At 49.1% G+C, this 27,162-nt stretch overlaps 1 protein-coding gene across 2 annotated transcripts in view; it reads left to right on the forward strand.

The window, feature by feature from the left end:
- Nucleotides 1-20,310, forward strand: part of AMPD3 (adenosine monophosphate deaminase 3) — a 42,022-nt gene extending 21,712 nt beyond the window's left edge. For both annotated transcript variants that reach the window (XM_082660668.1, XM_082660667.1), the window contains exons 6-15: nt 1,569-1,698; nt 5,820-6,014; nt 8,040-8,171; nt 8,707-8,870; nt 9,587-9,713; nt 12,375-12,538; nt 13,577-13,697; nt 14,835-15,008; nt 16,611-16,721; nt 17,783-20,310. In XM_082660668.1, the coding sequence (XP_082516794.1) occupies nt 1,569-1,698; nt 5,820-6,014; nt 8,040-8,171; nt 8,707-8,870; nt 9,587-9,713; nt 12,375-12,538; nt 13,577-13,697; nt 14,835-15,008; nt 16,611-16,721; nt 17,783-17,959 (1,495 nt within the window). In that variant the 3' untranslated portion in view covers nt 17,960-20,310. The remainder of the gene's footprint in view (nt 1-1,568; nt 1,699-5,819; nt 6,015-8,039; nt 8,172-8,706; nt 8,871-9,586; nt 9,714-12,374; nt 12,539-13,576; nt 13,698-14,834; nt 15,009-16,610; nt 16,722-17,782) is intronic.
- The last annotated feature ends 6,852 nt before the right edge of the window (nt 20,311-27,162 follow it).

Raw genomic sequence — 27,162 nt, forward strand, 5'->3', positions numbered from 1 at the left:
CAGGACGGCAGCCTTGCAGAGAGTTACCAGCCTAGGGCATTACTGCAGGTGGGGGAGTGATGAAGACTGTTGCTTCCTCTGTTGGCTTTTCTGTGTTTCTGGAGGGGAGAGTGCAGGGAGCCTGGGAACTTAGCCACGACCCCTGTGTCGCCTGTAGGCTTGGCTCGAGCTAACCTGGCAGGGAGCTGTCTTCCTGGGCCCTCGCTTCTTGGTGAGCACTTAAGCGAATCAGCAGTGGAGGCTCAGCCTGCCCGGGCCCTGAGCCCCTCTGACAGCGGCTGTGCTGTGAATACCAAGCCAGGACTGGGGGTCCGGGGGAGGGGGAGGAAGCTGGTCACGGCTGAGGGACTTATCTCTTGCCCTGCCTTTTGGGGTTCGCTGGAAGTGGGGAGATGCCGTGTCTGAGGTGGGAGGGTGGGCCCCGAAGGGATGGACAGAGTGGGTCTTGGTCCTCGGTGATCTGAGGGCAGACGTAAGAGCCGGGAGGGGAAAGGGTAGTTCCCGGGAGCTTGCCTCAGCCAGGAAGAGCAGGAGCTTTGAGGGGAAGCCTGGGGGATGGGACTGCTCCCCACGTGTGTGAGCAGTGGCTGTCGTCAGGGCGAGTCCCGCTGGGGAAGGGACTGGGTGATATGGCCTTGGGGATCCCGTCCGACCCAGACTGTCCCGTGCTTGGCTCTGGGGCTCATCCAGCTGATGGTGCTGGTGCGGGGCCGGCGGCTGCTCTTCACGCACGTCTCAGTGACGGGGCGCCAGAGGAGCTGTGTGTGTTTGGGGGCCACAGGGAAGCAGGGTGGCCTGGCTTGTGATTGAAGGTTCCGCGTGGCTGTGGGCACAGGCACCTGGCAGTTGGCTGAGAATAGGGAGTGCTCCCACCTGCAGTGGCCTTTGCCAGCCGGTGGGGACATCAGTCCTTGCAGAGATGGTAACCCCTACGTTTCTAGTGGCCCATGATGCAGAACATCCTCCCCTCATCCTGAAGCCTCAGAGTTGAGAAGTCTTCAGGTCTCAGGGTTTGGGGGATGTCATTTGGTCACAGGGTGGTTCTCTGCTGCCAAGGTGGGCAGGTCACGCCTTAAGGTTTGACTGTATTATCAATCTTTTTCACTTTTTCACTCTTTTCAAGGAGTGAAAGGTGGCTGAGGATAGATGGGAGGAAGGAAAGACGGAAGGGCTGAAGGAGGGAGATCTTCCTTGAGTGTCCACTCTGCTGAGTTGGGCCCTTCACACACATAAGCCAGTTCAACCCTCGTTTCAGTCTTGGGCATTGCTGGCTCCATACCTGTTCATGAGAGATAGCAGCTTGGGATGAATTGCCTAAGCCCGTAAGGCTAGAAGTTAAGGAACCCGTGTGAGGTTGCAGTCAGCTCTCTACTGCCCCCATCGACTCACATGGCTGTGGTTCCACACTTCAGCTGGGTCTGCAGAAAGCGGGCCCCTCCGTACCCCTCCCTGCTCCATCCTGACCTTCCGCCCAGGGGTCGGTCGCCGCAGACACTGGAGGTCTCCAGACTAGAGAGCTTGCTGTGCCTTCTTCTCAACTGTGGTTTCTCCCCCTTCCCAATCTGCAGGAAAACGTATTGTCACCGGCGACTGAACTTTCTGGAATCCAAGTTCAGCCTTCACGAGATGCTAAATGAAATGGCCGAGTTCAAAGAGTTGAAGAGCAACCCTCACCGAGACTTCTATAACGTGAGAAAGGTGCGTTAGCCGGCCGGTGTTCAGAGCCGGTGCCCTAGCCCGTCCGGGCTCGGCCCCCTGCGTAGCCTTCCTATGTACAGAGGGAAGACTGGCCAGTTGCCTTCCGTGCGGCAGGCCACGCCTCAGGTGGTACTTGGTATGACATGGTGGAAACCTTTGTCCATGTTGTGTATCTGTTGGAACGTGCCCTCCTCCTTGAGAAATAGGGCATGGCCTATTAAGTGGTTATAAGAGTGGAGACCAGCCTACTTTTACAGTAGAGAATGTATTAAATTTATCATGGATTGAGAAAAGCTATTAAGGCCTTTTTGGACTTGGGAGTTTGTGGCCCTGCTTCCTTCTGCATGGGGCGTATTTAAGGCCCCCCTCTCTGGCCTTCCCCTAGAGTGGAGAGCCTGCAGGGGCCGCAGTCGGGGCCGACGTGCAGGTTAAATGATCACGGACTTCCGCTTTGCCATTTTATTCCGTGTGACTGATATACAGCGAGCGTGGGATCAGTGCCAAGCGTGGGGCCTTTGATGCCTAATGAGAGGACTTCCTGTCCACAAGCAGCTCCCAGCCTGTTACTGTTAGTGTGATAGGTGTGTGACCAGGGTGTCTTTCAGGGAGAGGCCAGGACTGAGGTGACTTTGAGTAGGAGTTTGCCAGGCAGAGGGCAGGGCAGGGGGTGGAAGTGATGGCCCAGCAGGTAGAGGGAGCTGTGGCTACAAGCAGCAGCAGGGGGAGAGTGGCCTGAGACAGGAGGGAGCGCGAGGGTGCCGGTACAGCTGCAAGGGGTGCAGTGTGGCTGGAGCTCGGGGGTGGGGGCAGAGGCTCGTGGCGGGCTGTGGGGAGTGAGCCTGCAGGTGTGGGTGAGGTTCTGGATCACGCAAGGGCCCACAGGTTTGTCAGAGGCAGCAGGGAGGCGGGCGGGGGTGTGGCGCTGCTCTGGGACAGAAGCTCCGGGGAGAAGGGTGGGGTAAGGCTATGCCCGGAGGAGGGGTGGCCACATCTGAACTGAGTCACAGCAGGGTTGTCATGGCCACAGGGGCCTCTGTCCCAGTGCCACCCTCTCCCTGGGGTCAGCTTTGACAAGGGAGGGTAGGCCAGAGGAGGTTGTGTCTCCTCTGGGGAGCCCAGCTCAGGCCTCCCTGACCCCCTGCCTGGGAGCACTCAGCAGTACTACGTGGACGGCCTTCTCCAGCGAGGCCCCGAGATCACCTCTGCTAAGCTGCATCCCACTTGGATGGGATCAAGAGCCCCCAGGGTGCAAGTTAGGCTTCTGCTCCTGGGCTCTGAGGCTCATGGAAGAGTCTCGGGGATTTCCAGGCAGAGGTGAAAGGATGTGTGTTAGACATCACCTCCGTGGCATATTCACCTTCAAGCACCATCTGTTTCTTCTGTGTGATCCTCAGGTGCTCAGACAGCTGGGTGCCTCAGTCATTAGGTCAGCTCCTCTCTGCCCTGCCCGAAGGAACCCTACAACGCCCAGATGGGTGTCCAAGAAAACTCCTTGCCCAGCCCTGCGCAGCCCTGCCCTCTGCCCACGTGCGCGCTCTGGGCCTGACTGCTTCCTGCTGCCTGCGCCTGACTGCACTGGCTCCGACACTGTCTGCTTCTAAGGCGGGGCCCCAGTGGGTGTTTGCGCTCTCTGGCCACCATGAGGGCGAGAGTCCTAGGGGGCAGGGGGCGAAGGGGCTGTGGTTACATACCAGAGCCCATCCTCGCGTTCCCTGTCAGTCTGGGGGCTCATGTGCTCTCTGGACAGAGGTGGCCTTGAGCCCCGTGCTCTGACACAGTGGGCTGTTCTCTGGCACCACAGCTATCCGTAAACGCACGTCCAGGTCAGGCTGTGCCCGCCCCTCCCTGCCTCCTGAGTGCTGGCTGCTTCATCTTACCCTGGAAGCCTGTGCTAGGGGAGGAGAGCTGACTTGCTGAAGTTCAGGCCGGGCTGGGAGGTGGCCTCCATACTTCCAAGTGGCTGTCAGTGTCACAGGGGCAGGCCAGGGTCCTGCTCTGAGGCAGGAGCTGTGCCTGGCTGTGGGTCAGTGTGGGCGGTACTTGTGAAATTACCTGCAACGTCACATCAGGTCATGGGTTATGGCACCGTGAGGCCAAACCAGCAGGACTGTGTCACTGAGATGACTGTTTTCTGCTCAGAGCTGAGAATGAGGGGCTGAGTGTTCGCTGCTTGGGAGTTGGGTAAGATTAGGCCTTACCCACTTCGGTTTAAATGTCATATCAGGGATAGCAGATAGGTTTCGTCTTCTGTGCCAAACTTGACCAACGGGGAGCGGCTACCTGAGGCTACTCCCGAAGCTTAGTGAAGAGTGCTGTAATTGATCACCGATGTTTGCCACAGGGGTGGAAATAGTCAGCGTTGGCTTAGGGGCCGGGTATTGGCCAGCCCTGTTTAGAAACTCTACTGTTCGTTTAGACCCAGGTCTTAGATGAAAGCAAGGAATGCTCTTGGGTCTTCTGGTGAGTTGAAAATGCTGACCTCCAAGGACAGGCTCTTTTACTTGTTCCTAAAATAATCACCTTGGTAAGTTTGAAGTTTGGATCAGATGCATCCTGGATTATCCAGTTGTTTTCCTCCCTCATCTAGTGACTCCTGGGGATGAGGACAGGCTGCACCCCCTGCAGTGTGTCATTGCTATGCTAGAGGACAGCAAGAAAGCCCAGAATGTGCTAAGTCATGCTGAGGTAGTTGAGCCCAGCTGTGTCCAGATGAGATTACTCCGGCTGACCTCCGCTTGTGTGTCCCACATGAGCCCAGCCCATCCGTGTTGTGCCTGAGCCTGTGTACTGCTGTGTGACGTTTTAACTTTTGGTGCTTCCTTTCTCTGATGCCTAGTGGTCTGTTTTTCTGGTAGGAGTGGCAGGATTAAGGGCAGGAAGGGCTCTGATGAGTGAGTGATGTTGGTCAGTGATATGGGCTGGCTGATTAAAAAGCTCACAGAGGTTCAGTGGATCAGATGTCTGGTTTGGCATGACTTGGAGATGCCTGGCCAGCTGTGAACAGCATTCTTTGGCCTGAGGTCAGCCGCCTCCTCACCCCAGCCCTGGCAGAGTGCCCAGTCAGCTGCAGCAGGGACTGCAGAGTGTGGGCTGGCAGCTGGCAGCACCCTGGTCAGTGAGGCTGCTGCCACCCTCCTGGGGGAACCTCCCTCAGGCCCCTTGGGCTCATGGAAGGGGGTCAGGATGTTCACTGTGACTTCAGGCCATCTCTCAGCTTAGCCAGGCCTCCGTTTCTTTAGGGCTAGTGGCTGAGGGGAATGCTCTGAGGGCTCCAGAGAGGTCAATGGCAAGTGTGGGATTTTGTGGGGCATTAGGTGGGTCCTCAGGTTTCTAGGAGGTTGTGGATATCATCGAAACTATTGGAACCTCCTACACCTGTTCATTGGTTCATTCATCCATCCATTGATTCAACATCATACCAGGCTCTGGGGTAGGCGCTGGAGGCTTAGATGCATCAGACATGGTCCCTGTCCTTGAGGACTGAGCTCCCAGTCTAGTGATGAAGTAGACAGAAAATTATTAGATCAGATTGGAGGACATAAACAGTGACGGGAGTGTCTGTGCTAGAGTCCCAGGTTGGGCAAGGGAAAAAATGATCCGCTGTGCTTGCGGGATCAGGACAGGCTGCCACGTGGAGGAAGTCGTGGGAAATTTCTTGGTGGATGGATCGGTGGGGAGGAGGGAAGGCATGCCAGGCTGAGGACACGCGGTGTGAATAGCATGGCACCTCGGGCACCTGTAAGTGGGGGTGTCCTGGCTGGAGCAGAGAGCAGGGCAGTGGCAAGGTGAGACTTAAGGCTTGAAGTAAGCCTTGAATCTCAGGCTAAGGAGCTTGGGCTTTATCTTGAACACTTGGGGGCACTGATGATTTGTTAACAGGGATAGTGGCTGGATCTGACCTACATTTAAAAAAGATCTCTTGGTGCTGTAAGGAGGGGGACTGGGCAGCAAGGCTAGGCGGAGGAAGACCAGTTCCAAAGTCTACAGGAGAAATGGGGCGGGGGATCTGGCGCCAGTGCAGGTGCTGAGGCTCTGCGCTCCACACCGAAGCCTGGATGTCCTGGCTCCTGTTGCCGGGGGGAGGTGGCCCAGCTCACGTGCTGGGGGCCACTGTGTTGCAGGTGGACACGCACATCCACGCAGCTGCCTGCATGAACCAGAAGCACCTGCTGCGCTTCATCAAGCATACGTACCAGACGGAGCCCGACCGGACAGTTGCCGAGAAGTGGGGCCGGAAGATCACCCTGCGGCAGGTGTTCGACAGCCTGCACATGGACCCGTACGACCTCACTGTGGACTCGCTGGATGTCCATGCGGTGAGTGAGCTCGGCCAAAGGGCCTTGTGCAGTCCTGGCAGGGGACTCAGCCCCCTGGAAAGGAGCCAGGATTGGGCTTGGAGAGAGGCTGGCCACGTAGGCATCTCTTTCTCTTCTAGCCGTGGATGATACGGAACAGGGTTCTTGGCCTTGCTGATCAATAGAAATTGACTAGAGGCTAGACAAGAAATTTAGGCAAGGCTTTATTGGGGACCCTGCTGCAGCAGGGGGGAGCGAGAACAAACAGGTTCCCTTTCGTGCTTGCTCCCTGCGTGGGGAGTGAGCTTGTACCTTATATGGGGTAAGGGTAGGGATGTGTCCCGGGGTTGGGCGGGAGCGGTGGCTTAGGTGGTTTGCCCACCCCTCTGGTGGTGTTGAGTGCAGGGGGCATGCTCAGTACCCTGCTTTTGCTTCCAACACCCCGTTTTTGCTCCAGGCTCTTCAGAAGTGGCAGTTGGGTTTTTTGGTCTCTTTGTATCTTTTTTTTTTTTTTTTTTTTTGCGGTACGCGGGCCTCCCACCGCTGTGGCCTCTCCCGTTGCGGAGCACAAGCTCTGGACGCGCAGGCTCAGCGGCCATGGCTCCTGGGCCCAGCCGCTCCGCGGCATGTGGGATCTTCCCGGACTGGGGCACGAACCTGTGTCCCCTGCATCGGCAGGCGGACTCTCAACCACTGCGCCACCAGGGAAGCCCTCTTTGTATCTTTTGTCCATAATTTGCCCCAACTGTGCATGCACACAGTTATTTTTAGTCCTATATAGTTTCTTTGCATTTTGCTGCTTGAGGAGACGTTTGTCCAGGTGCAAGTACTGTAGCACTGCAGCAAGGAGTCCCAGGTCCCAGCCTGTCTCATGGGGACTGTGAGAGGTAGTTTGTCCTCAGAGAGTAACAGGGCTGGGACAGGGGAAAAGAGTGTGTGACTTGGTCAGAGAGGTCCCTGTTAATTCCACTTAGGAGTTGTGTGACCTTAAGCAACTCATTTAAGCTTTTATTTCCTTGCTTATAAAATGGTGACTGCCACGTGCCTTATTGACATTACAAAGTTATTAAAATACTAACTGATGGTGCAGCTGCTATAGAAAACAGTATGGCAGCTCCTCAGAAAGTTAAATATAGAATTACCGTACATTCTAGCCATTCCACTCCTAGGTATGTACCCCAAAGAATTGAAAGCAGGGACTAAAACTGTTACTTGCACATTAATGCTTATAGCAGCATTATTCACAGTGGCCAAAAAGTGGAAGCAAACCAAGTGTCCATCAACAGATGAATGGATAAATGAAATGCACACACACACACTGGAATATTATTCAGTCCTAAAAAGGAATAAAGTACTGATATCTGCTACATCCATGGATGAAGCTTGAAAACATTATGATAAGTCAAAGAAGCCAGACACAAAAGGACAAATACTGTATGATTCCACTTGTATGAGGCATCTAGAATAGGCAGACTCATAGAGACAGAAAGGAGAATGGTGGTTACCAGGGTCTGGGGGAGCTATTGTTTAGTGGGTGCAGAGTTTCAGTTTTACAACATGAAAAGAGTTATGGGGATGGATGGTGGTGATAGTTGCATGGCAACGTGAATGTATTTTATACCACTGAACTGTATACTTAAAAATGGTTAAGAAGGTAAATTTTGTGTTATGTACATTTCACCACAATAAAAAATCTTAAACCAGACACTGAATGAGGCAACGTGGAGAAAAGTGCCTTATGAAGTCTAAGCGGTAATAGGACACACATTATCACTGATGGTTCAGTATTTTCGGCTCACTCAGCCAGCCCTGCTCCTGGAGGCATGAGGCCCTCGATCCCCCTTTACAGAGGGCCTTGCAAAAGGACCCCAGTGCTGGCTGAGTGAGGATGCATGATCCTGGCCCTGGGACTTCCCAGGTTTTCATGCAAGAACTGACACAGAAGGTATCTTTCAGTGTGGCTCACAGAGGCCACCTTGTAAAGGCCTGAAGGGGTCATGTGTGTGGTGGCTGCATGGTGATCTGGCTGGTGTCCCTTCTCCCCAGGGCCGGCAGACGTTCCACCGCTTTGACAAGTTCAACTCCAAATACAACCCTGTGGGGGCCAGTGAGCTCCGAGACCTGTATTTGAAAACTGAAAACTACCTGGGAGGAGAGTACTTTGCTCGGATGGTCAAGGTGGGTGAGCCCTGGACCTCTCCAAGCCCTCCTCGGATTCCTGACAGCATCTGCGTTCATGGGGTGGGGGCCCCGCAGGGCCTCCTGTCCTCTTCCCCTTCGTGAATCCCCGTCCATCCACCATCCAGCTCAGGCGAGGTGCAGGTGCCTGGGTGCCAAGTGCTGTGGCTCTGGCCGCTGACTCCCGAGTGCGCAGGCTGTGCTGTGTGTGGACTGTGCTGACTGCAGGCAAGGGGGGGGGGAGGGTGTCCACCGCTGGCCCAGCTCTCGGCATCCAGGCTTGCTGCTCTGTGTGTTTGCAGCCTGCACCGGGTATAGGTTAGCCCCATTTGGAGATGCTTCTGGTGTCTGGCCTGGTCATGTGTGTGACTGTGCAGGTCCAAGGCCTTCTTCCCTAGAAAGGTGGAGTTAGTGCTGACGGGGCAGCAAGGGGATGTAGATCAGGCCTTCTGAGCCCAGGAGCAGGTGGCTGAGGGAGCTGCAGGATCTAGCAGCTGGGGTGCTCTGGGCTGACCTGAGCTCTTCTTGGTGCCAGGAGGTGGCCCAGGAGCTGGAGGAGAGCAAGTACCAGTACTCAGAGCCACGGCTCTCCATCTACGGCTGCAGTCCTGAGGAGTGGTCCAACCTGGCCCGCTGGTTCATCCAGCACAAGGTCTACTCACCCAACATGCGCTGGATCATCCAGGTGCCCCGGATCTAGTAAGTGAGGCAGCTGCTGTCTACCTGTGTCCTCTGGGGTCGCCAGCCTGTCCCACAGGAGCTGCTGAGTCTGTGCTGCTGAGGGACAGGGCCTGTTCCAGTGCCAGCCTAGGCCTCTCTGCCCCAGGGATTTTCCTACAGGGCGGGGTGGTTGGCAAAGACGTCCTTGTGACACTTCAACTCTGTTCTTTGAAGAACATACATGTGTAGAGGCCTGGTGGGAACTACTGCCCATCTTCTTGTCACTGTGGTTTGAGGATGGGCTATCCTTTTGGGTGAGGCCCAGGGTCTGAATGACCTGATGCGGGGCCTACACTGCTGGCCCTCTCCCTGGATATGACTCAGACCACCACTGTCCTCTCCAGTCTGGCCAATGTGGCCCCTGGATGGGCCTGGGACACGTGGTTTAGGGGAACTGAGCTGAGGGGAGAGAGTTGGATCAGCCTGAATCCTGGCACCCCACTCCCAGATTGGCCTCTAGCTGGAGAAAGCTCTCTGATGGGTATGGGTAGGTGTTGAGTGTGCCACCAATGCCTAGTGTTGCAGAACTTGGCGAGGAGGGGAGGATCTGTATTGGAGCCCTACCTCTGAATCTACCCTGGGTGTTTAAATGGGGATCTGTGCTGCCTGAGGGAAGGGACTGGGGAGGCTGGTCTCTGATGGGCCAAGGGGGCTGTTGGGTCCACCTTAATCAGCAAGTCTCCGCTTTCCCCCAGTGACATATTTAGGTCAAAGAAGCTGCTGCCAAGCTTTGGGAAGATGCTGGAGAACATCTTCCTGCCCCTTTTTGAGGCCACCATTAATCCTCAGGATCACCGAGAGCTTCACCTCTTCCTCAGATATGTAAGTGTGGGTGGTGCCCAGGCAGTGTGCCCAGTGAGGGAGGGACGAGAGGAATCCCCGGGGGGGTGGGGGGGCGGGGGGGTGGGTAGGGTCAGCCTTCCCTTCTAAGATCCTGTCACTGGTGTGCCCCAGGCATGAGGTGGCCAGCCCAAGAAGCTGAATTTCTAGAATAATGAGCCCGCTCCTCTGGGGCAGGCCTGCGGGCATGGGTGGGGTGCTGGGAAGGCAGCCGTGAGGCAGAAAGACTGAGGAGTTAGTTCCTGACCAGGTGGGGCTGGAAGGACTGGCCTCTGTCCCAGCTGTAGCCTCAGGTTGTTACAAATGCAGACATTTCAGGCTCCTGCTTTTGCTTAGAAACCAATGGTCCTCCCACCTTGTTTGGTTAAGCACACAAGCCCCACAAAATATATTTATCTGGTTAGTTGTGGGAGAGTGTGAGAAGCCTGGAAGAGAGACTTAACCAGAAAGGGCATCAGGGGGACAGGAGCTGGTCCTGCCTCCTGGGTGCCCAGAATAGAGTTGGCTGCAGGTGGTGAGAAGCAAGTTCAGTGCCTGGTAGAGTTTATGGGGATGGTTTCTGACAGTGAGGGAGGTGGGGAAGATACCAGAGGGCTGGGACTGGGGGAAGGAGGGGTGACTGAGTGAGTGTGAGTGTGTGTGTGTGTGTGTAGTGGGAGTTGGGGGAGTTGGGGGGTTGCCAGGAAAGTTTGAAGGGGCTGAGGGACGGCACTGAATTTATGTCTTAGACAAACACCATGCAGGCTGTTGTGTGAAGAAAGGCCTGGAACAGAAGGAGCTGGAGGTGGGGGGCAAGGGGGCAAGGTGAGAGTCAGGGGCCTGCTCCAGCAATGGAGACGTGCAGGGGCCTTGGACCAGCAGTCGCAGCTCACACTGATTATTCGCTCCCTGCTCTGGTGATCCACGCCATGACGTGATCTTGCTTCAGCCTCACGGTTGCCCCCCTTGACATCATTTTGTAGGTGTTAATAGTAAGCAGCATGATTATGTGTTGCTGTGTGTTAGACACTGTGGATTATCTCACTTAATCCTCACGACCGTCCTGTGAAGCTACTAGCTCCGATTTACACATGAGGAAGTGGAAACTGAGAGATCACAGAGCTAGAAAGGGGCAGAAGTGGAATTCGTACCCAGTTCCCTGACCCAGGTGTTGTCATCCCCACATTAAGGAAAGTGAGACGTATACAGACGGTGGGCGGGGCCGCTGGGCGGGCATGGGCACGGGTGGAGAATGGATGGGGCCTGGGCACACCCTGAAGGTGAGCAAGGGGAAAGAGTCACGGGGGGCCTCCTGGTGCCTGGCTTCGTTGGGGAGCAGATGGTGTGCCTTTCAGAGGACACTGCCAACTATGGGGGGACAGCAGGCTTGGGGAGGAGGAGTTGGGGTTTGGACATGTTTTGTGCTTGAGGCCATGGGAGACCCAGTTTGGGGCCCTGCATTAGCAGAGCCCAGGAGAGGGGCTGACACTGCCCCCATGCTGGGCCCCCAGAGTTCAGGTGCAGCATGGAGCTAGTGAGCGCAGAGCAGAGCGGAACTCGAGGTCCGCCCTGGCACCCAGACCTGTCCAGGCCGTGCTGAGAGCTGCAGTGGGACCCTGTCATTTCCTTTGACACATAATGACCGTGACAGGGAAGATTCTGCCAAGCCCCTGGTGGTCGCTTGCTCCTCTGGGCCCCTACTGCCATTTTGGAACAGGCAGACTCAGCCGGTCCTTCAGGGGCCCCTTCCCAAAGCACAGCTGTGGCTGAGGGACAGGAGCAAAACTGCTCTGCATGCTGGCTGAGAGCTGGGTCCTTGCAGGTACATCCTTCATCAGGGCCTGACCTCTGGGAGCAGGTGACGGGAAGCCTGTGACTCGGGTGGGGCCCTGGGGGTGTAGTGTGGGCCCCAGCTGAGGTGTAAGTGCAGGGGGAGGGTGGGCATCTCCTGAGCTGCTCTGACCCCAAGAGCCATGGCTCAGCCTGCCAAGGGGCCCTCTTGGATGGCACACACCTTGGCCTGTTTGAGAGGCATCCCAGCTGGCCACACCTGGGACATCATGGCTGCTCTAGGGCATCCTCCACCTACAGCCCCAAACAGTGCAGACCCTGAGCCCGTTTAGGCTCAGAGCTGGTCGTCTCACGTGGGAAAGCTCCTTAACTGGCCCTGCTTTGCTGTCAGCCAAGCCCTCCCTCACAGGGTCACTTGAGTATTAAGTTAGCTGATGTGTGGTAAGTGCTTCAAGCAGGCCCTGACATACAGTAGGTGCAGGGGAAATGCCTGTCCCCTTCCCCCTCACAGCTGTTGTCACCGCTGCTGTTGGCACAGCCTAAGGATGGGAGGTGAGTATAGCTGCCTCACCGCTCACCTGGCCTGGCCTGAGCTTCCCTTCACTGTTGCCACCACACAGGGGCTTGGCACTCTCCAGACTGACTTCCCGGGTACCTCTGGAAGCCCCGGAGGGACAGACTGGGGCGCTGCGCCCACTCACTATCCCTGGAAAGAATGGGGCTCAGGCAGGCCACGGGGTCCCCAGCTGAGGTTTCACAGCTGAGAGGCCTGGGCTCCAGTGCCTTCAGCAGGCTCACCTCAGCTGCACATATACCAAGGCCTTTGGCAGCTCGTCTGCCCTGGCTTGACGCAGGACCCCTCCTCCTGCCCAGGTGACGGGGTTTGACAGCGTGGATGATGAGTCCAAGCACAGCGATCACATGTTCTCAGACAAGAGCCCCAGCCCGGACGTCTGGACCAGCGAGCAGAACCCGCCCTACAGCTACTACCTGTACTACATGTATGCCAACATCATGGTGCTCAACAACCTCCGCAGGTGGGTGAGCTGGCCCCTGTGCACACCTCAAACCAGGGGATGCTCCTGGGCCCACCCCACAGGGCACGTACCCACAGGGCACGTACCCATAGGGCTACACACACATGCAGGCGTGCCTGCTGCCACAGATACGATCACACATACAAGGCAGCCAGACCCCATGCCTGGACACACGTCCATACACACACTCACCAACACCTACATGTGTGCACGTCTGTCCCTGATATGATAGAGACACAGGACCTGCTGATACACGTTCACTAACCTCCACGCCAGTGGTGTTCACACGTGCGTCTATCCATTCAGTGAATCACAGCACCTGCCATGTTAAGGCACGGTCCTGGGCACGGGACACATAATAGGGAACAAAACACTGCATCCACGTGCTCATGGAGCTTCCATCCAGTGGTCTCACGCCCAGGCTCCCCACAGCGCACACATGGAGGCGAGGCCCACGAGGCAGGATGCTGAGCCAGTCCCTCCCCACACGTCTAGCGTCCTCCCACCCCTGCTGGGCCACGGGGCCTCAGAGCTCAGCCTCAGCCAGCGCTAGTTTGTGGGTGTGGAAGTTTTGAGGGGGACCATGATTGAAAGGAGACGGCCAGGGTTGGAGCCCTGGGCTGAGCTCTCCGAGGTAGGAGCTCTAGTTCTAGCTCTGCTGTTGCCCTCTCGGTGGCTTCTGACATCTGGGTTTACCCCCTTTTTATAACAAGGAGGCTGGACTCCACAGTTTCTCGTGGGCTTTCCTGCTCTGAAGGTTTATGAATCTGGGCTACCAGGCCCTGGGGAAGGGGAGGAGAGGATGGAGGACTAGGTCCTCTCTTCCCAGAGATGAGGTCTCTTGGTTCTGAGGAGCTCTGGGCCTGGGCCTCAGCACCTGGGGAGAGGTTGTTTCCAGGGTGCCCTGCCTCAGCGGTGCGGACCCTGCCATGGGGGACTGTCTCCCCTGGAGTGGGCCCTGAGCTAGCAGTGCAGGCCTGTGGGGCCCGGGGCAGGTGGACCAGGGGTTCTTTCTCACCACAAGCCTCACGTCTGCAGGGAACGGGGCCTGAGCACGTTCCTGTTCCGGCCTCACTGCGGGGAGTCTGGCTCCATCACTCACTTGGTATCTGCTTTCCTGACTGCCGACAACATTTCCCATGGGCTGCTCCTCAAGAAGGTAACTGGGCCCCTGACAGATGGCTGCCCTGCAGTGACAGTCCCGCCCGGGGCTGCCCTGGGGAGGAGTGGGACCACCTGGGCTCCTGCCTGCGCCCTGGGAGGCTCTGGCCAGTGATGCAGGAAGGCGGGGCCTTTTTCTGGGCTGTGCCGTCTGTAGTCTCTTGGCTTCGTATTTAATTATGAAAAAACATAGCCAAATACATCACAATTTAGATTTTCAAAAAAATGGAGAAATGGAAAAAAGTCCTTATTGCTATTACTTTAATAGAAACAGCATTATTAGCTTTTTAGTATTTCCAATTCCCATCTTTTTCCAGAACATATTTCTAATATGCTTATTATCATAAAGAACACAAATTTTTGGTTCCTTCTTCATCCCTTATCGTCACAAGCGTTTTTCTGCGCTGCTCATTCTAAAGGCTGCTGAAAGGACGGCTGCCACTTGCTTGGGCTGTGCCTGATTCAGCCAGGCTCTAGCTGTTGCACAGAATCCACCCAACTTTTTGCTCGTGTAAATCATGCTACCATGAACTCTGTGCATTGTCTTCTCCGTATTTTGACTCACTTCCATAGGAAGGATATTTGTTCCAACTCCTCTCCTTCCCTGGTCCTGGGGAGGTCGAACCGTGTTTCACATTTCTGTGTGGGGTGGCTGCTACATCAGAGAACCACTCTGGCCCGGTCAGGTCCGCCCCTTCCTACCTCCGAGGAGCTGCAGTGTTTACAGTCTCAACCTGAATGTTTGTGGTCAGAGCGCAAAGCAACAAAAGTGGGCATCTCCAGGACTGACCTATTGGGGTCAGCTCCTGGGGGAGGGCAGCTGAGGACGTAGGTTGGGGTCAGCCCGGGGCCTTGTAGGTGCCCTTCCCTTCCTGCCCTGAGCTGTGCCTCCAGTCTGGAGCCAAGAGGGAGCGCTTAGTGGGCAGGAGAGCAGTCCCAGGGAGGGATGGGCCCTGATGCAGTAGTGAGGTAAATGTGGAGGGTGGGCCTGGGGGTCCTGGCGTTGTGGAGCTCGGGGTGACTGGGGGCTCCCGCAGACACTGCCCGGACCCCTGGTTTCCCCTGGTGAATGCTTCTCCCATCCCTCCCTCCCCTCGCTGGCTCTTGTTTCCTGAGTTTGGTGGTTCTTTTGCAGAGTCCGGTGTTGCAGTATCTCTACTACCTTGCTCAGATCCCCATTGCCATGTCTCCTCTTAGCAACAACAGTCTGTTCCTCGAATATTCCAAAAACCCTCTGAGGGAATTCCTGCATAAGGGACTGCATGTTTCTCTCTCCACCGATGACCCCATGCAGTTCCACTACACGAAGGTGAGGACTTTAGGGGCAGATAAGGACTGTAGGGCCTCCCACTGCTGGCACCTGAGCACATGGCTCAGCTCTGCCTTTGGGGTGGCATTGGTGGCCCACTGAAGACAAGAGGTAACTTTCTGGTGAGCGAAGTGCTCCTTCCAGGAGCCCTCGGGGTTCTTGAATCTTTGAGGATTTTTCTTTGCCTTTCATTTTCCGTCTTTGATATTCACTAGCTCTGTGATGTTGGTAGAGCTACTTACTTGACCTCTCTGTATTTTATCCTTCTTCATGTGTAAAATAGGGATAAAATTGTTCCTATGTCCACCTCTACCTTATTCTAAGGATTCATTAAGATAATGAATCAGTGTCTAATGTAGTGTCTGCGTACAGCATGTATTAAAGATGTTAGCTACCATTTTTGTTACCACTATTATTACTAGCACACTGTGGATCTCTGGGAAACTGAAGAGGAAGGGAAAGGCGATGCCATGCATCACTTAGTGTACAAGCACGTTTGGGTGGTACTGATAAGACCAGCCACGGATTAGTAAAAATAGAGGTGCCTGGGTCTTCTAGGACAGGCTCCAAGCTCCAAGCTTCTGGTCTCAGGACCCCTTTATATTATGAAGAACTGAGGCCCTCAGAGAGCTGTGGTTGACATGCCTTGTATCTAGTGATACTTAACTGTGTGAAATTGAAAAATACTAACTCATGTAAAATAACACTAATAAATCATTAAATGTTAACAAACTTAGCAATTTTTATGAGAATAACCATATTTCTGCAAACTACAATAACAAAATACTGAGAATGGCAAGAATGGTGTTTTGAAAATCTCTTTAATGTCTAGTTTGATAGAGGACAGCTGGATTCTCATCTCTGCTTCTTCAGTTAATCTGCTGTGATAAATTACTTTTATCAAGGTGTATGAAGAAAATCTTGCCTCACAAAATGCATAGTTGGAAAAGGGAGGACCTTCCAGAGGCCTTGGGGACCCTCAGGAATGCTGGGACCATGTTTTCAGAACCACTGCTCTACAATACAGAGGCAATGATGTGGCAAAGAGGTGACGGAAGGGCTTGTGATAAATGTCAGACGTTTCACATCCCAGAGGACAAAGTATAAGCACAGCTCAAACCCAAATGCTTCTGGGCTAACACTATCTCACTACTGATCCTTGATCGCTTCTCATTCCTATTTAATGTTCCATCTCTGTTCTTTACTCAGATTAACTTTTATTTTGGATGATCCTAAGAAAATGTGTTAAATACAAAGCAAGACTATAGGATGGGTACTAAAAGTGTGCACGACAGGGAGACAGGCACAGGAGAGCAGGCTGGCATCCCCAGTCATGGGCACAGGGCTTGGAACATGTGTTGGTCAACAGATAAATCTGTAGGTGTTCTTTGATATATCTGGCTTTGGCAACCTGAGCTTTCACACAAAGATCTCCGGAGTTTGTAATTTAAAGGTGGGGGGATATTGTTTTATTATTCAGGTGCCAGTCCTTAAAGAAAAATGAAATCTGCAATGTCAGTCTGATGTTTCTAGCTTGGGAAATATGTGAAGCATTGAAATGGATAGTCTCCCATCTAACACATTTACTTTGGGGGAATCTAGGAAGCACTTATGGAAGAATATGCAATTGCGGCTCAAGTGTGGAAGCTGAGCACGTGTGACCTGTGTGAGATCGCCAGGAACAGTGTGCTGCAGAGCGGCCTCTCGCATCAGGTACGCCGTGTGATTGCACCACCCCATCCCTCCTGTCCTTTCAACACACGTGTACATCGGATGCCTGCTGTGTGCCAGGCACTTTCTTGGCCCTGGGACTGGGGATGAACAGAACAAGCAGGGTCTCTGTCACACTGAAAACTCATATTCTAGGGGAGAACGCTGTGGAGACTCCTGAATTTTCATGGATGCTCTGTCACCTTTTTCAGACCTCTGCTCAAATGTCACCTCCTCAGAGAGGCCTCCCCTGATTACCCACTCTACAATAGCCACACACTTGCCCTCATTCTCCATCATAACATTTATTACTATATGACATTGCCATATGTAGTCATGTGTTTTTCTGTCTTGCCTTCTAGAATGTAAGTTCAGCATTATAGCCCTGGGGCCTAGAATAGACCCTGGCACATAGTGGGCACTCAATACTTCTTGAATAGATGAATAGTACCTAGATTGAATAGAAAACTCTAGGGATGGGACCCAGACATCAGTAATTACAAAAAAATTTTTTGTAGCTCCCTAGGTGATTCTGACATGGAGCCAGGGTTGAGAACCATTGCTCCAGATGGTGTCTTAGGTCCCTGGGTACCTTCGCTGGGTGGTGTCACTGGTACAGGGAGAGGGCTGCATCTTGCTCTTGTTGGATGCTGATGTAGACAAGAGTTAAGGCTCAAGATTCATTTTGTGGGGACATGATTCTTTGGACTGGCTGTCCCCAGACACACCTGTGCTCTTGTCAGCTCCCGGGAGAGCCTTGCTAGAGTCTTCACGCCTTCATCTTGCCTTCTTCATTGCCAGCAGCTCTTGTAGTTCTTAGCCTTTCTGACCAAGGAAAGCACAGTTGGAAATGACGGGAATGAATGTGGTTGTCAGGGTGACAAGCTCGAGGAGAGGGAGGCCAGGAGGAATTTTGTAAGAGCTCTGTGGGGAAAGATGTCTTGATGGAGGACCTGCTTTGGAGGACTAGCCTGACTTGGTGTGGTTAATGTCAGAGCTGCCATGTGGATATAGAAAGTGATTCTAAGGTATATTGTTTCATTTGTATTTCTCTTGGTCCACAGGAAAAGCAAAAATTTCTGGGACAAAATTATTATAAAGAGGGACCTGAAGGAAATGATATTCGAAAGACAAATGTTGCTCAGATCCGGATGGCGTTCCGATATGAGACCTTATGCAATGAGCTCAGCTTCCTGTCTGACGCCATGAAATCAGAAGAGATCACAGCCCTGACCAAGTAGTCGAGCACTAGACATGCATTTTAACTTTCTGGTTTAATTTCAAATCTGCTGTGATTAACAGTGTTCAAGATACCAAACTATCCTCCACGGAGAGGATGCCTGTGAAGAACTTTCAAACTAGTGATTTTTGGTTGCACTGTTCACTTTAAGGTCTAATATGCCCACTTCTGTTAATATTTTTGAGTAATAGATGGTGAATCCTCCTTGGGGATCTGGGAGCTAGACACTTGTCTATATTCATTCCTAATTTTCCAGATGTTTCTCTTGAAAGTGCTAATGCTTGCATTGTTGGGACAAGGATCTTACATGGTCCAGTGCCCACTGATATATGAGGGCTGTGTGGTTTTCTGCCACAGTCCTCTCTGTAGGCCCTGCAGACTAGTTGGTATTTGTTCATTTCAGCCTCTGATGGGCTGGCTGCCTTAAAGTCTGTTTCAAAGCTCCCTTTCATAAAGGAGCTACTTCGAGAGAATTAGAAAACTTCCTTTGTTGTGCTTTTTTTTTTTTTTAATGAGTTTTTAAAACTTTTATTTAGCCTCCCTCCCTTTCTATTTAGGAAACCAAATATTCACATCACAACCATCACTCCTATTTTGGGTCTTGGTTTCCTCATCTGAAAGGTGAGAGTTTGCACTAGATGAGTGATTTTCAGGTGGTGGTCTGTGAGTTCGCCTCCTGGACCACTTCAAGGCAGCGGTGGGCAGGGGGGAATGAGGTTCTGGGGTGCTGCTTTTACTTCTTCAAGGTGACTCTGCTTTCATCAGTTTTACATTGGGACTTCTGTGTATTTACATTTGAACTAAGGACTTTGAAAAGCACAGGACTAGATGACCTCTGTTCTTTTTGGCTTTAATATTCTATGATTGTAGCCCAATTATCATTTTACTTATGAAGAGTTAGGGCCACAGAAGTAAAGTTTGCTTAAGGTCACACAGCTCTAATAAGTAATAGGACTAGAACTAGGTTTCCCTAATCCTAATCCAGTCCTTTCCCCACTATTCCATCAGACCTCACAAATGTAGATTTTTTCTGTCACTGTAACCTGGTGCATTCCCCCCCCCCCCCAGGTGAAATCTCACCTTTACCTAATATGCAGACTTCTTCAGAAGATATAAGTGGTCCCTGGGGCTAGGTAGAAAGCATTTTTAAAGACTAGTCTGAATTTAAGCTTTACCAATGTATTCTTCATCTGTGTTACTAGTGCCTGGTACATAGTAGGTGCTCAATATATGTATATTAAATAAATGAATGAATTTCCTCTTTTAGCAACTTTTTAAGGATGTGTGCTTCTGGTACTCACCAAGCTGCTCAAGGACCTTCCTGTCTATCTCTGTGGGCAAATGCAGACTACAGGAAGCCCTTCTGAATTATTACAGAGTTAGAAGAACCCGATTTTTGCCTGTGAAAATGCTTACCTGACTTTAGATTGTTTTGTCCTGTTACTTTATAATGCTTATCACCTCTACTGGTCAACTTAGTACAAACAATAAATGTAGTCTTTTTACTAGGCAGACATGTGCTATCTTACAGCTAATCATGAAATTGAATGAAAACCGAGTATTTGTGTTAGGCATCCACTATTTTTTGAAAAGCCATTTGTATACTTTTGCCCTAACATAGCAAGTATTGTACAGTTTTTCATTGTCATTTTATCTGTATCAAGTATTTGTTTTTATTATTAAAGTCTGTTAGGACTGTGGCTAACTAGTAGTTTTAAACTATTTAAGGCATATCTTTAAGTTTTTAAGAAAGATGGGCATCATGAAAAGCTATCAATAATAATTACTAATTTATCTGTTTACTAAGGTTCAGGTATGGATGACATTCACTAGGAAAACTCAGAAATTTTGAACTGAAGCTTGCAAAGTAAGCTTTACAAAGCAAAACCCAGAAGGTAAAACTTTGCTTTTTTTTCTCTAACTTCTGCGGTAACAGTTCATGACCAAAGCCTCACATGGTCATTTCCTTTTCCTTGGATATAACTTCAGTCTGTTCAGCCAACACCTGTTGGATTTTACCTGTCCTGCAAGCTTTTCAGATACCTTTTTCTATAGCACTGTGCACTGTTATTACATCATTGTACCTAATTGGCCTTTTTGGGTGGATCTCTGCTTTCTTTTGTGATCAGAGCTGGACTCAAAACCAATTGTATACTAGCCCACATTTCTAAAAGAATGGTTTTTGAGGCATGTTATCCCTTGCTTACTCTAAAAGGCTCAAGTTCACATTATATGTTACTTCAAACTGCATTGCTGAAATGATCAATATTATTGTTCTTTGCCTCATAAAAATCAATCAAGCTCCTGGGATGGTATTTACCAAGGCCTGTCCTGGGCCTTTACTTTCTCTTACCTTGGATAAAGCTGAGTTGAAAGCACATCCCTATGGCTTTCTCTTTACTTGTTTGAGTGCTGTGTTGGTGAAACAATATTGACCTTTCTCTGGGTTTGCAGATACAACTGAAGGTGATATGTTGGTAATATACCTAGGTATTCTCTACCTGAACTACGACTGTTATAAAGAACAAGTATAGAGGGGGCAGAGTCAAGATGGTGGCGGGGGAGGATGAAGAGTTCACGTCTCCCCACAACTAGGGTGCCTGCTGGACATTGGTGGGGGACCTCGACGCCTAAGGAGACGGGAAGAACCCCCGAGCGACCGGGTAGGATGAGGGGGCAGTGAGGGGGGAGAAGTGGAGGCTGGACAGGACGAATGCACCTGAGGGGTAGTTGGGAGAGGGGAGGGGTTTCCACTCCTGGAGGGACCCTTGGGGCTTGGAGGATCAAGGGGGAGCACACCTAGCATCTCCCCTGACCAACTGGGACCCAGGAAGCCTGCTGGGCTCCCAGGCCAGGTCCCTTGCCCTCCAAGACCCCCCTCTGGGCTGCATGGGTCCTTGGGGCATAGGAGGGAAGCGGGGACATGAGGAGAGGTGGATGGGAGGGGCCCTCTGGGACGGGAGGATCAGGGGAGGTGTGGCAGGTGTTTCCCCCTCACCCACTTGGGGCCTGAGAAGCCTGCTGGGCTCCCGGGCCTGGTCCTCCATTCTCCAAGGCCCCCTCCAGCCTCATGGGTCCTAGGGCATAGGAGGGAAGGAGCAGGTAGAAGAAGACAGTCCAATGGGGAGGGGCCCTGTGGGATCAGAGGATTGGGGGGATGTGCCTAGTGTTTCCCCCACCCACTCAGGCCCAGTGAGCCTGCTCGGGTCCTGGACCTGTTCCTCTGCCCTCCAGGGCTGGGGCCCCTCCTGTTGCATTAAGCCTAAGCCCCCCTCCATTCCCCCACCCCTAGGGCCTTTTCCTGCCCTGTGGGTCCTAAGCATAGGCCCTGCCTACTACCTAAACACCACCGCTGCCTAAGCCCCGCCCCCCATAGCCAAGGCCTTTTCAAGCTTTTTTTTTTTTTTTTTTACTATTGTGGTTTTGTTTTACCATCCAGGTGTTGTTTTCATCTATATTTTTATTTTTTTATTCTTTCTAACATGTCTGTCAGTTTTCTAATCTAATTTTATTTTTTACACTTCGTTATTGTTCTCCTTTTTTTGCTGCCCCATGCAGCTTGTGGGATCTTGGTTCACGAGCCCGGGGCTGGGTCAGAGCTCCTGTGGTGGGAGGTCCGAGTCCAAACCACTGGCCTGACAGAGAATATTCCCAGACCCCAGGGAATATTCATCAGAGTGAGGTCCTCATTTCGGCACTAAGACCCAGCTCTACCCAACAGCCTACAAACTCCAGTGCTGGAAGCCTCAGGCGAAACAACCAGCAAAACAGGAACACAATCCCAGCCATCCAAAAAAAAAAAGAAAATGAGATGACAAAAAAATGTTACTGATGAAGGAGCAAGGTAAAAACCTACAAGACCAAATAAATTAAGAGGAAATAGGCAATCTACCTGAAAAATAATTCAGAGATATGATAGTAAAGATGATCTAGAATCTCAGAAACAGAATGGAGGCATGAATTAAGAAAATGTAAGAAATGTTTAACAAAGATCTAGAAGAACTAAAGAACAAACAGAGATGAACAACACAATAACTGAAATGAAAAATAGACTAGAAGGAATCAATAACAGAATAACTGAGGGAGAAGAATGAATAAGTGAGTGGGAAGACAGAATGGTGGAAATAACTGCCAAGGAGCAGAATAAAGAAAAAATGAAAAGAAGACACTCTCAGACACCTCTGGGACAACACTAAATGCACCAACATTCGAAGTATAGGGGTCCCAGAAGAAGAAGAGAGAAAGAAAGGGTCTGAGAAAATATTTGAAGAGATTATAGTGGAAAACTTCCCTAACATGGGAAAGGAAATAGTCACCCAAGTCCAGAAGTGCAGAGAGTCCCATACAGGATAAACCCTAGGAAAAACAGACCAAGACACATATTAATCAAACTAACAAAAATTCATGAAAAAATATTAAGAGCAGTAAGGGAAAAACAAAAAATAACATACAAAGGAATCCCCATAAGGTTATCAGCTGATTTTTCAGCAGAAACTGCAGGCCAGAAGGGAGTGGAAAGATATGCTTAAAGTGATGAAAGAGAAACACCTACAACCAAGATTAATCTACCCAGCAAGAATCTCATTCAGATTCGATGGAGAAATCAAAAGCTTTTTCAGACAAGCAAAACCTAAGAGAATTCAGCACCACCAAACCAGCTTTACAACAAATGCTAAAGGAACTTCTCCTGGCAGGAAACACAAGAGAAGAAAAAGACCCACAAAAACAAACCCAAAACAATTAAAATGGTAATAGGAATATACATCTTGATAATAACCTTGAATGCAAATGGATTAAATGCCCAATCAAAAGACACAGACTGGCTGAATGGATACAAAAACAAGACCCATATATATGCTGTCTACAAGAGACCCACTTCGGACCTAGGGATACATACAGACTGAAAGTGAAGGGATGGAAAAAGATATTCCATGCAAATGGAAATCAAAAGAAAGCTGGAGTAGCAATACTCGTATCAGATAAAATAGACTTTAAAATAGACTGTTACAAGAGATAAGGGACACTACATAATGATCAAGGGATCAATCCAAGAAAAAAAATAACAATTATAAATATGCACCCAACAGAGGAGTACCTCAATACATAAGGCAAATGCTAAAACAACCATAAAAGGGGAAATGGACAGTAACACAGTAACAGTAGGGGACTTTTAACACCCCACTTACACCAATGGACAGATCATCCAAACAAAATAAATAAGGAAACACAAGCTTTAAATGACACAATAGACCAGACAGATTTAATTGATATTTATAGAACATTCCACCTGCAAGTGGCAGAATACACTTTCTACTCAAGTGCACATGGAACATTCTCCAGGGTAGATCACACCTTGGGCCACAAATCAAGCCTCGGAAAATTTAAGAAAATTGAAATCGTATCCAGCATCTTTTCTGACCACAATGGGATGAGATTGGAAATCAATTACAGGAAAAAAACTAAAAAACACAAATACATGGATGCTAAACAGTGCACTACTAAATAACCAAGAGATCACTGAAGAAATCAAAGAAGAAATTAAAAAATACATAGAAACAGATGATAATTAAAACACTACGACCCAAAAATTATGGGATGCAGCAAAAGCAGTTCTAAGAGGGAAGCTTATAGCAATTCAATCTCACCTCAAGAGACAAGAAAAATCTCAAACAATCTAACCTTACACCTAAAGCAACTAGAGAAAGAACAAAGAAAACCCAAAGTCAGTAGAAGGAAAGAAATAATAAAGATCAGAGCAGAAATAAATGAAATAGAAATAAAACAATAGCAAAGACCAATAAAACTAAAAGTTGGTTCTTTGAGAAGATAAAATGGATAAACCTTTAGCCAGACTCATCAAGAAAAAGAGAGGATGCAAATCAGTAAAATCAGAAATAGGAGAAATCACAACTGACACTGCAGAAATACAAAGGATTATAAGAGACTACTGCAAACAACTATGTGCCAATAAAATGGACAACCTCAAAGAAATGGACAAATTCTTGGAAAGGTACAATTTTCCAAGACTGAACCAGGAAGAATTACAGAATATAAACAGACCTATCACAAGTAATGAAATTGAAACTGTAATTAAAAATCTTCCAAAAAAATGTCTAGGATCAGATGGCTTCACAGGTGAATTCTAGCAAACATTTAGAGAAGAGCTAACACTGACCCTTCTCAAACTCTTCCAAAAAATTGCAGAGGGAAGAACACTCCCAAATTTGTTCTACAAAGCCACCATCACCCTGATACCAAAACCAGACAAAGATACAACAAAAAAAGAAAATTACAGACCAATATCACTGATGAACACAGATGCAAAAATCCTCAACAAAATACTAGCAAACAGAATCCAACAACACATTTAAAGGATCATACACCATGATCAAGTGGGATTTATCCCAGGGATGCAAGGATTCTTCAATATACACAAATCAATCAATGTGATACACCACATTAACAAATTAAGTAATAAAAACCATATGATCATCTCAATAGGTGCAGAAAAAGCTTTTGACAAAATTCCACACACATTTATGATAAAAACTCTCCAGAAAATGAGCATAGAGGGAACCTACCTCAACATAATAAAGGCCATATATGACAAACCCACAGCAAGCGTCATACTGAATGATGAAAAACTGAAAGCATTTCCACTAAGATCAGAAATAAGGATGTCCACTCCTGCCACTCTTACTCAACATAATTTTGGAAGTCCTAGCCACAGCAATCAGAGAAGAAAAAGAAAAGAAATACAAATTGGAAAAGAAGAAGTAAAACTGTCACTGTTTGCAGATCACATGATACTATACATAGAAAATCCTAAAGATGCCACCAGAAAACTACTTAAACTAGTCACTGAATTTGGTAAGGTCGCAGGATACAAAATTAATGCACAGAAATCTCTGGCATTCCTATACAGTAACAACGAAAAATCAGAGAAATCAAGGAAACAATCCCATTTACCACTGCAACAAAAAGAATAAAATACCTAGGAATAAAGCTGCCTAAGGAGGTGAAAGACTTGTACTCAGAAAACTATAAAACACTGATGAAAGAAATCAAAGATGATATAAACAGATGGAGAAATATACCATGTTCTTGGATTGGAAGAATCAATATTGTGAAAATGACTATACTACCAAAGCAATCTACAGACTCGATGCAATTCCTATCAAACTACCAATGGCATTCTTCACAGAATTAGAACAAAAAATTTTACAATTTGTATGGAAACACAAAAGACCCCGAATAGCCAAAGCACTCTTCCAAAAGAAAAACAGAGCTGGATGAATCAGGTACCCGACTTCAGACTATACTACAAAGCTACAGTAATGAAGACAGTATGGTATTGGCACAAAAACAGAAATATAGATCAATGAACAGGATAGAAAGCCCAGAGATAAACCCATGCACATATGGTCACCTAATCTATGACAAAGGAGGAAAGAACATATAATGGAGAAAAGACAGCCTCTTCAATAAGTGGTGCTGGGAAAACTGGACAGCTACATGTAAAAGAATGAAATTAGAACATTCCCTAACACCACAGCCAAAAATAAACTCAAAATGGATTAAAGACCTAAATGTAAAACCACACACTATAAAACTCTTAGAGGAAAACACAGGAAAATCACTCTTTGACATAAACCACAGCAAGATCTTTTTTGACCTACCTCCTAGAGTAATGAAAATAAAAACAAAAATAAACAAATGGGTCCTAATGAAACTTAAAAACTTCTGCACAGCGAAGGAAACCATAAATAAGACAAGAAGACAACACTCAGAATGGGAGAAAATATTTGCCAATGAAGCAACAGACAAAGGATTAATCTCCAAAATATACAAACAGCTCATGGATCTCAATATCAAAAAAACAACCCAATTTAAAAATGTGCAAAAGACCTAAATTTTACCAAAGAAGACATACAGATGGCCAAGAGGCACATGAAAAGATGCTCAACATCACTAATTATTGGAGAAATGCAAATCAAAACTACAATGAGGTATCACCTCACACCAGTGAGAATGGCCATCGTCAAAAAATCTACAAACAATAAATGCTGGAGAGGGTGTAGAGAAAAGCGAACCCATTTGCACTGTTGGTGGGAATGTAAATTGATACAGCCACTATGGAGAACAGTATGGAGGTTCCTTAAAAAACTACAAATAGAACTACCATATGACCCAGCAATCCCACTACTGGGCATATACCCTGAGAAAACCGTAATTCAAAAGGACACATGTATCCCAATGTTCATTGCAGCACGCTTTACAATAGGACACGGAAACAACCTAAATGTCCAACGATAGATGAATGGATAAAGAAGATGTGGTATGTATATACAATGGAATATTAGTCATAAAAAGGAATGAAAGTGGGTCATTTGTAGAGATGTGGATGGACCTAGAGTCTATCATACAGAGTGAAGTAAGCCAAAAAGAGAAAAACAAATATCGTATATTAACGCATATATGTGGAATCTAGAAAAATGGTACAGATGAAGTTATTTGTAGGATAGGAATAGAGACACAGACATAGAGAACAGACTTGTGGACATGGGGGGGACAGGGAGGGTGGGACGAATAGGGAGATTAGGTTTGATATAAATACACTACTGTGTGTAAAATAGATAGTAGGAACCTGCTGTATAGCACAGGGAGCTCAGCTTGGTGCTCTGTGATCTAGATTGGGGGGGGCGGGGGGGAGGGCAAAGGTGGGGAGGGAGGTCCAAGAGGGAGTGGATATTGGTATAAATATTGCTGATTTACTTCACTGTAGAGCAGAAACTAACACAACATTGTAAAGCAATTTTGCTCCAATAAAAAAATTAAAAAGAATTAAAATCTCAAAAAAAAGTATAACTGCAATAAAAGGAACACTCATCAGACACAGTTCCTTGAAAATTTTTATACCTTCAACCTCTAAAGGAATATGTGATTAGAAAGAGGATGCCAAAGAATTAAGACTATAAACAGCTGCAAGATTATCAAAATATATCTGAGGGGACGTTTATGTCTTTAATACCAAAATGTGTACTTCTCCATGACAATATACATTAATTATTAACTGCTACTCCTTCTTATAAATGGCTTTCCACTTCTCAGCACTAAGATTCTAGCCTGCTTCTCTAATTACATTCTTTTATCTTAGAAATGATCTTATAAGGTAAACATCAAAACCACCATGAAGTATTTTAC

This window comes from Grampus griseus (genome assembly GCF_964374135.1).
Source record: "Grampus griseus genome assembly, chromosome: 8".
Taxonomy (NCBI): domain Eukaryota; kingdom Metazoa; phylum Chordata; class Mammalia; order Artiodactyla; family Delphinidae; genus Grampus; species Grampus griseus.